This window comes from Phaethon lepturus, unplaced genomic scaffold (assembly GCF_000687285.1).
Source record: "Phaethon lepturus isolate BGI_N335 unplaced genomic scaffold, ASM68728v1 scaffold12829, whole genome shotgun sequence".
Lineage (NCBI taxonomy): Eukaryota > Metazoa > Chordata > Aves > Phaethontiformes > Phaethontidae > Phaethon > Phaethon lepturus.
In genome coordinates, this window is record NW_010565598.1 from 20,461 (window position 1) to 29,319 (window position 8,859).

General features: G+C 34.5%; 1 protein-coding gene across 1 annotated transcript in view; it reads left to right on the plus strand.

The window, feature by feature from the left end:
• RASA1 (RAS p21 protein activator (GTPase activating protein) 1) overlaps window positions 1-8,859 on the plus strand; it is a 58,343-nt gene that overhangs the window by 14,536 nt on the left and 34,948 nt on the right. The window contains exons 4-8 of the mRNA XM_010295238.1: window positions 317-387; window positions 2,919-3,036; window positions 4,049-4,080; window positions 5,669-5,721; window positions 6,435-6,585. Of these exons, the coding sequence (XP_010293540.1) occupies window positions 317-387; window positions 2,919-3,036; window positions 4,049-4,080; window positions 5,669-5,721; window positions 6,435-6,585 (425 nt within the window). The remainder of the gene's footprint in view (window positions 1-316; window positions 388-2,918; window positions 3,037-4,048; window positions 4,081-5,668; window positions 5,722-6,434; window positions 6,586-8,859) is intronic.

Here is an 8,859-nt window from a genome sequence, read left to right on the forward strand (position 1 = left end):
AAGATGCTTGTGAATGTTAAACTTCTGGAAATTTCCACTTTAAGCAGAATAAAGTTTATCTTATTGGAAATTTATTTTGAAGATGATAAACATACTTCATCTGTCATGCTACCAAACAAAATGAGTGCTCTCATAGCTGTCATTTATACTTTTCTCTCTCTCAGTGGTTTTGAGCTTTGAAAATTTAAAACTGGCAAGGGGGATATAAGTGACTGTTACCAGTCATTTGCCTCAGAATAGCATAACACTAGCAAGAAGGATTCTACACTAGAAAGAGGGAAAGGTATTATCTTTGCTCTCTTCTGTTAAATTGTAGCCTGTGGAGGACAGAAGGAGAGTTCGAGCAATTCTACCTTACACCAAAGTGCCAGAAACTGATGAAATAAGGTATGTTTTAATAATAGCATTTGTGAAATTCTCAAGAGTATTTGTAAATAGTAATGACTTAAGTGTGTGTTCATATGCAAACACTGTCCACTTGCATTTTAGACTTAACATAGTTAGGTTAAAGGATGTTTTTTGGAAATACTAATGGGACTTTTTATTTTTGGTATATTTGTAATAATCGTAAGGGAAGTTACATTAGGTTTATAGAAGTAAAATTAGTGATGTTACAGTTTTGAAGTACATTTTATAAAGCCCCACATTTTTTTCCAAGAGGGTAAATTTGTGTATGGAAGAATTGTGTGCAGAAATGCCTTGTGTGAGTGTGTGAAGTAAATGAGCTAGGCTTTTTTTCCTGAACTGCCTGCAGAACTAACTAATAGCAGATAAATAGTTCAATTTATCTGACCACTGTCAGCAATTCTGACCACTAGAAAGAGAATGTGAACTTTGACTACTCATAGATGTAAGACTAGAGTACTTAGCACATTCTTTGAAATAAGAAAAAAGCAGTAATGTTAAAAAAGCTTTGCCTTTAAGAACATTAAAGTATTCATTTTCTTAACTGTGTTTAATACTAGTCACCAGGTTTCTTCTAAGTTCTGTTTAGTTCTATATCTATAAAATGGATCAAGAATAATTCTCCCTTCCCTTATCCCTCCCGCCTTTTGAAAAGAGTCTGTATTAAACAAATGGTACTTTTAAATGTGTAATCTCCCATAATTTTAAGATCTTTAAAAATTACTGAATTGCAGGCCTATTTCTCATATTCTCATGCTTTTCTGTTAACTGTTACTCCTTTCTAACGTTGGTACTTCTAATGCTTAGGGATTGTCTGTACTCCCTGCTTTTCTTGCATTGTCATGAGAGGCTATGTGGAAAGAAAACAAAACAAATAGTCCCATATCCAATAACCAGCATGTGCTGGTTACTTGGAATTGATACTGCTTTCTTGAGATGTCAGAATTATTTGTCTTCAGATGGAGAAGTGGAAGGATTTGAAATAGGTTTGTAGTGATTTCTAATCTGTGTAATGAGGCAGTCTTGGTTTCATAAGCTGATTTAACACACCAATTGGGAATTTTCTTTATTTTGGGAATATTAGCCTAAGATACAGAGGAAGGTATATGAGAGCTTTGTATAGACATTGGGATGTGAATTTATGCCAACACTAACAGTCCAGTCCTATCTAACCTCTTTAAAGAACGCTGTGAGGATATTTGTCTTCGAAATTGTTTTTCTAAGCAGATAAGAAGGTGGTAGGACAGGGAAGGGACTCTTGAATTGTGTATTGCAAGTAAGGCTTCCTACTGTGTTTAAGAATAAAAAGATGGATTGAGTCCATTACGTCCCGTATTGCACCTACCAACTTAAGAGGAAAAAGCATTTTACTACTTTGCTATCATAACAAAAATAGTAGAAAGTTATACCTTTGACCTTCTTTTAGGATACAGCTAAAATGCAAAGTTCTGTGCTTGGGTTTTGAGATCCACATGGCTAAAATAGTTCTGTTTGTGACATAGCTGGGACCAAGGCTCTCAGTTTGTTCTAGGTCAAATTAATATGCTCTTGAAAACTATACAGTTCAGAATCTTGACTTAAAATTTTAATACCATTAGTTAATATTTAGCAAGTTTGAAGTATTACAGAATTAATTTCAGCTTGTGTTCCATGCCGTAACTTAATGTATAGTTCTTTGTAATAGAGCTGATGGAGGGTGCTCTTGCTGTCTGTCACCCATTCTTAGGATTTAGATTCATTAGCAGCTGAATTTATTTTGTTTTATCAATAGTGGTTTGTTGTTTTTTGTTTTTTAATACTTGCTGTTTGCTTTGTGCTTGAGTTAATGCCTTTTCTGTTAGCAAATTGCTATGGCATTTCTCTCATTTAAAGTACACCGTTTGAAATAATAGTTAGTAAGCTTCATGATGCATCATCAGACTTGATTCAGAAGTCTTGCTGTGCTACCATGGAAGGTTTTCATATGACCTGAGTTTGGGATAGCACTTGTGGAGTAACTTACAGTAACCTTCCAGAAATGAAATTCCCCTAAAGATGTTAATGCTTCTTACTTATACTTTTCCTGTAGCTAATTGCATGGGTTCTCTGGTAACTGTTCTGCACTCTCTTTGCAGCACTTGTCTTCATATGTGAGAACATGAAGAATAGATATTCCACAAGCTTTTATTATACAAGATTAGTTTCAGATGAAAGGAGTGTTATTTCCTTTACTATCTTTTAATACTGTTCTGGTATTATTTTTGTTTTATACATCGTTAGTACACTTTGAAGTTGACAGAACTGAAGTATGTATTAGATACTAAATGTACATCAAAAATATAAATACTCCTATAATAGCCACTTAACTGTGAGGAAAAATACGTGTGATGTGCTCAGGGTATCAATTCATGTATTTTTCACAAACAGGTTTTCTCAACTATTTTGTGGAAATTGTACTCATGAATTCATTGTGTTCATTAAACTTTATATTATGATTGTATCGCTGATTTAAATCTTGCTGTAACCCTCTTCAGTTTCCTTAAAGGAGACATGTTTATTGTCCATAATGAATTGGAAGATGGCTGGATGTGGGTTACAAACCTACGGACAGACGAGCAAGGTCTTATTGTAGAAGACCTGGTAGAAGAAGTGGTAAGTAATTTTTATATTCAAATTTCTTAAATGAATGAGATTTTTTGGTAAAATAATATTGAAATAAACTAGAACTAGTGACATTTAATTACCTGTTTTCTAGTTATGTACTTTTCTAAAGCTAGTAATTGGATCTACTAGTTTTAAAATAGTATAACAAACCTTTAAGTATTCACTATTAAAAAAATGCTTATTAATGTGTTCTCCAAAGAAAAGTACAAATGAATGGTACTGTAAATTTATGAGGCAGTTTCCTCAACTCAACTGTCCTGGTAAAGAATCTGCTACTCATTTAATTGCATTTCTTTTTTATGTTTGCCATGAAACGTTCACAAACTATGCAGCATGTAATTTTGCCTTTTGGTAGGTCTTCCTCTTTTTTTTTAAGGATGAAGTGTTGGTTAAAAATGTATTGACGAGTTAATTATACCTGGAAGGGCTTGTGTGGGCTCAGGAAGCTAAGCAGGTGACTTGCAGATAATTCAGTTACTGTAGGGGAACAGATGGTTTAATATCCTTCAGAAAAAAAAAAAAATTAAACAAGCTCAGCTTTGCTTTGGAGTCAAATATTATCAAATGTTTTTGATAATATTTTCCTGCACAGTACATGTGTTTTGCTAATAGCAGTATTACCTGCAGATGCTTCTCACAGATCTCTGTCAGGATGTGAATGGCTAAATTGAAGTGGCAGTACTAGCCTATTGAACTGTAGGCTGATGTATCGGTGATTAAGTTAACCTTAGGAAAGCTGAGATTTTAAAAAGTTACCACCTGTAAAGAAGGACTTGAAACATGACAGAAGCAATCCTCTGAAATACCGTATTTTGGCTGAATTTCCACTTAGTGAATGAAAAAGGAAACTACTTTTCATAGAACAGCAATAAGCCCTTTTACTTCAAAAATGTCTCAGACTTCTTAGTGTTTTTTTTTACAGAAGGTCTTAGCCTATGAAGTTTGTTTTAAACTGAGCTATACTGTTGTCTTGCACTTAATATGTTAATTTTCTCATTAGGGAAGAGAAGAAGATCCACATGAAGGCAAAATGTAAGGATTTTTGTTTTGTTATTAAAAGCAATTGTAACTGTTTGTAAACTTCAGCTATGAGATTTCCTAGCTTTTGGGAAGATGAACCAAAGAGATTTATTTTTTTCATCTCAAGACTTTTTTCTATACTAGCTGCTGAAGATGCCTGGATAATTAACATGAAAGAGTCCTGTCATAGGTATCCCTATTGCTGATGGGTTTTGCAGTGTCAAAATCTTAGATGACGCCCTGTATGATCACTTTCAGCCAAAACATGCACAATGGAGTATTTCTTGAACATAATGTTTGCCTTAGAGGTAACCTTTTTTCCAGATCTGCACAGCTCTAAATGCTGGAGAGAGAGCAAAGTACCATTAGAAAAATGATAGTGTGATAGTTACAGCTTGTCTCTGTTAGCTTTGTGTAGTAACACTTAAGCTTTAAAGAGAAAGCCAGCAGACTATAAGATTTGTTCTATTTGCTTAAATACTTAACCTTTTTTAAAGACTGGATATAATTTGGAATCAACAATGTATTGATATGTCAAGCTGTTGACAGATTATTTTCAGTAGTAAAGATGAGTGGCAAAAGAAAGTTCCAAAAAATTTCTAGTGCCTTATTTCATCCATCCTCCATTTGCTTGCCGTATTTGCACCTGCTGCTTCTTCTCTGTGGTCTCCCAAGAGGCTGATTGCTGAAGGAGGCATTTCTTGATATCTTGTTAGGAGAAAGAAAGTCACTGGTGGGTGTGTTGTTTGTTTACTGTTTGCTGGTGTTCTGCTAGTCAATTTGGCAGTAGGAATGCCTTCAAATGTAGGATTTTTTGTTTATATGCAAAGGATTTTGTAGCAGATGCTTGGAGCTTTGATACTGTCTGTCCACAGTTATTCGTGCCACTCAGAGGAGTCCTGGGGAGACAGTGACTCCTTCGAACATTCCAGTAGCCAGAAATTAACCTATAAAGGTAGTATAAAAAGAAAGTTGGAACTAGAGCTCTTTTCTGATACATAGAGAAGCCATATTTTTATCTTTCCATTAAAGGACAGAATAAGATATTAAATTGTAGCATGTCAAGCTGTTCTGTATAGTCATAAGTATCAGGCTGAGACTGGACAGAGGCTGCTGAACTTTTTTAGGACACTGCTCTGACACAGGACTCTGAGAAGGTACAAGGTATGAGATCAAAGTAGTTTGTATTCAACAGTCGAACAAAGCTCGACTTTTTCTTTCTCCATAGGTTTTATTTCCATAGCTTCTGGCAAAATTCAGTTTGAGTTTTTCTGTCGGTGTTTAACCTCCTTGTTTGAGCTTTGGATTTCATGATTCAAGTAAATTGCTGTATGAGACTGACTTCAAATAATGCCTATCAAATTGTCTACTGATTAAGACAATTCATTTTCATCTCTGAACACAGTTGGATTTGAACATTTGTCATGCTGGTGGTAGAGCAGAATCATTAAGTAGCATAATCATTGATTACCACATCTATATATATTAGGTCTTTTTAAATAAAGATCAATTCATGGGTGCCAGAGCCTTGGATGTCACCACAGCCAAAAAAGAGAGCTGGTAGTCTTGCTTTCTAATTTTTCTCTTCATCTTTGTTAAGATGGTTCCATGGGAAGATCTCCAAACAAGAGGCTTACAATTTGCTGATGACAGGTACTTGTGTTTCTGACTGAAATACAGTGGTAGTGAAATGGCACAAAGTGATGCTATTTGTATTAACCTGTGTCAAAACTTCCTTTTATGTGTGAACATATGTGAGTGTTTTAGTCTGACCAGTCCGTGTGGTTGTTACCTTGGTAGAATACTACATTGGAAGAATACTGTTGTGGCTATGGTATTGAGTATGTTCTCAAGTACAGTTCATTTAATAATTTTTGATTGAAATACACAAATTAATTTTAAAAAGTATTATCACTTATTGATGTCTTCATGAAAATGCAGTGGACGGTATGCTTTTATGTACCTAAAGGAAAATGTATTATAAACTTTTTTAGACCTTTCATAGAGAAAATATTTCTTTAAATGAAAACACAAAGATTTCTGACCCATATTGTTAAATAGTATACTTAAAATACTAGAACAGAAATTGTTAATTTTTGCAAACATGTTCTCAAATTTTTTTTCAATGTTCTTGTAAAGAGATGGTGGCAGAGATGTGGCTCGGTTGCAAGCTACAGCTAAACCATTTTGCATTAATTTTGGCAGTTTAGTACTAGCTCATCAGGTTTCAGATCACTGTTGGAACTTACCTTACAGACTTTGTATTTCTTAAAGTGTGCAATTCTTGCTAATTTATGTGGAAATAGATTTGATAAGGGCTCATATGTAACTCTAAGAAAAGTAACGCTATTATGATACCTTTTCAGTTGGTCAGGTGTGCAGTTTTCTTGTGAGGCCTTCAGATAATACACCTGGTGATTATTCACTTTATTTTCGGACCAGTGAAAATATTCAGCGTTTTAAAATATGCCCAACATCAAACAATCAGTTTATGATGGGAGGCAGATACTATAATAGGTAAGTTTTAATGGTAAAAGGAATTGTGCGTATTTTATATTTGTGTAAAGAATTTCTAGAACTTGCTCCTGATAATTACTTACTGCTATGATTATAAGACTGTAGTTTTCTTAATAGTATACTAACCATTTTACCTTACTTGCTTTGTAATTCCTTGTAACTGAGCAAGTTCTTAAATCTTGCAGAAGCCTAAGTGTAGCTTGTTTCTCTCGAAGTATTGTCCTTCTTTTACAAAGAAGTTTCTTTACAGTATAAATTGTGGATTGTATGGATCATATGTGGATCTGTAATTAAGAGAATGCTATGTTGTCTTGGAAGCTACTATTTCTACTCTTATCTATTTGAAAAGGGAATATAAAAATTTAATTTTACCTGGGACATTCTATAGGGTTTTCAAATACTAGAAATGGCTATTTACAGGAAGGTGGGAAAAATACCTTCATTGTTGGAAAAAGTCATTAAATTGCATTGTAATTATGTGCATGATACTTGGGTCAGAAGTACAGATCACTTCATTTAGAGTGGGCAAACTTGGGATGCATTTGTTTTGCCATTGGTACAAAAAAATGGTAATTTGTACAAAAAGAAAAAAGTAACGAGATATCTTGCCCTTTTGTGGGAGAAGCTGTCAGTGCAGCTCTGTCCTTGATAAGCTTGTTTTGAGAGTTGTTGTAGATGCAAGACTTCTCAGTAGCGAAAACTCACTTCCCTCTTTTTCGTGGAGCCTGTTGCGTGCCTCACAAAATGAACACTTTTCCAGACTTGCTTACCTAGAACCAGGGCATTCTTCATGCCAATAGAGAATTTCTCTCACTTCCAGCTTGGCTTCTGAGTGGGTAGAGATCCAGCAGCTGGTGTGTCTGAGAAAATGTCGAGGTCTCCTAACTAAGAAGTTCAGTGGGCTTTTTCATGGGACTTCAAATGGACGATGGTGTGAGGCTAAACAATTGGAACCTTATGAACATATGCATATCCCACACCCAAGCTGCTTGAATACCTTCTGCATTAATCAGTCTGGCCTCCAGACATCCTCACTGAAAACCAAGCTAGCTGCAATGTCAGCCTTTCATGAAGGTAAATGCTCTTTTGCCCATTCTCTAGTTACATGGCTTAGTAGAAGGATGATAGGCGACGAGCCCCCACTCTAGGTGATGTTCAACTAACTAGCAAATTAGTGGAACTCTTATAGTCTCAAATGGTGTCACAGCATTAAATAGTATACCTTCAGAAATTTACTACATTAAGTTATTACTTCAGATTACTTTAGAATACAGTTCTGGATTCACTTGAAGTGTGTATATAAATGACATTTATCTAAAGAAGATTTTTTCCATGGTGTTGAACAGAAAACAAGATTGTAAAGTTAAGCAGTTATGACAAAATGCTTTTAGAATCTTTTTAGTATGTTGATTCCTAGGTTGCAGAGATCTTCAGTGTGAAAGAGAATTTGCAGAGCTTTAAAAGGCTTAATTTTTGTTGCATGTTTTGGAGAATTACTGCTATACTCCTAGGCTCACATTCAGTACAAATTAGTTTGTGCTGAAAGTTGGTAAACTTCTTGCAAGTTCAAAATCTAATGAAGTATACAATGCAAGATAATAAGGCTGCAAACTGAAGATGGTAACTGCCCAAATTCTGTAATGTAAGATCTACTGCAGAGGGCAATAAATAAGCAGGAAAGAGCGAATAACTTCGTAGGCTTTTCAATTCTTGCATTGGTTCATTTAATGGGGACACTGTAAGAAAGAAATCTTTAAATATGTGAAGGCTAATGTGATTTTGTTGTATGGAATAATCATGATCACCTTGTCTTCAAGGTTAAAATTCCAGATTTAAGAAGTGCTGCTTCTAGTTTAAATGCATCTGTTTGACAGGTGCCATTAGCTACAAGGTTTTTTTTATATGAAGCTGTTTAAATAGATGCTCTCAAGGTACCTCCTTTGAAATCTGATACTAGTATTAGACTAGATCTTTACAAAATTGTCCTTTGTAATAGATTTTTAATATTTTTAATATTCTTTTACATTTTTTTAATTGTAATTGGGGTAAAAGATAAAATGAAAGCAGTCTTCTCTTTGTCTGCAGAATATTGATTACAGTTATAGTCTGAATAAACTATAGACCAAAGAATAGTAAGGAAACAGAAAGTGAAAGAAGTTTGGTTTATTTCTCAGATATTTTTAATATCCAGACATGGAACTGGAACCATGGTAACTATATAAGCAAAAGTATGTCTGCTTGCATTCCAGAAAAAGTTACTCAAGGTGATTGTAA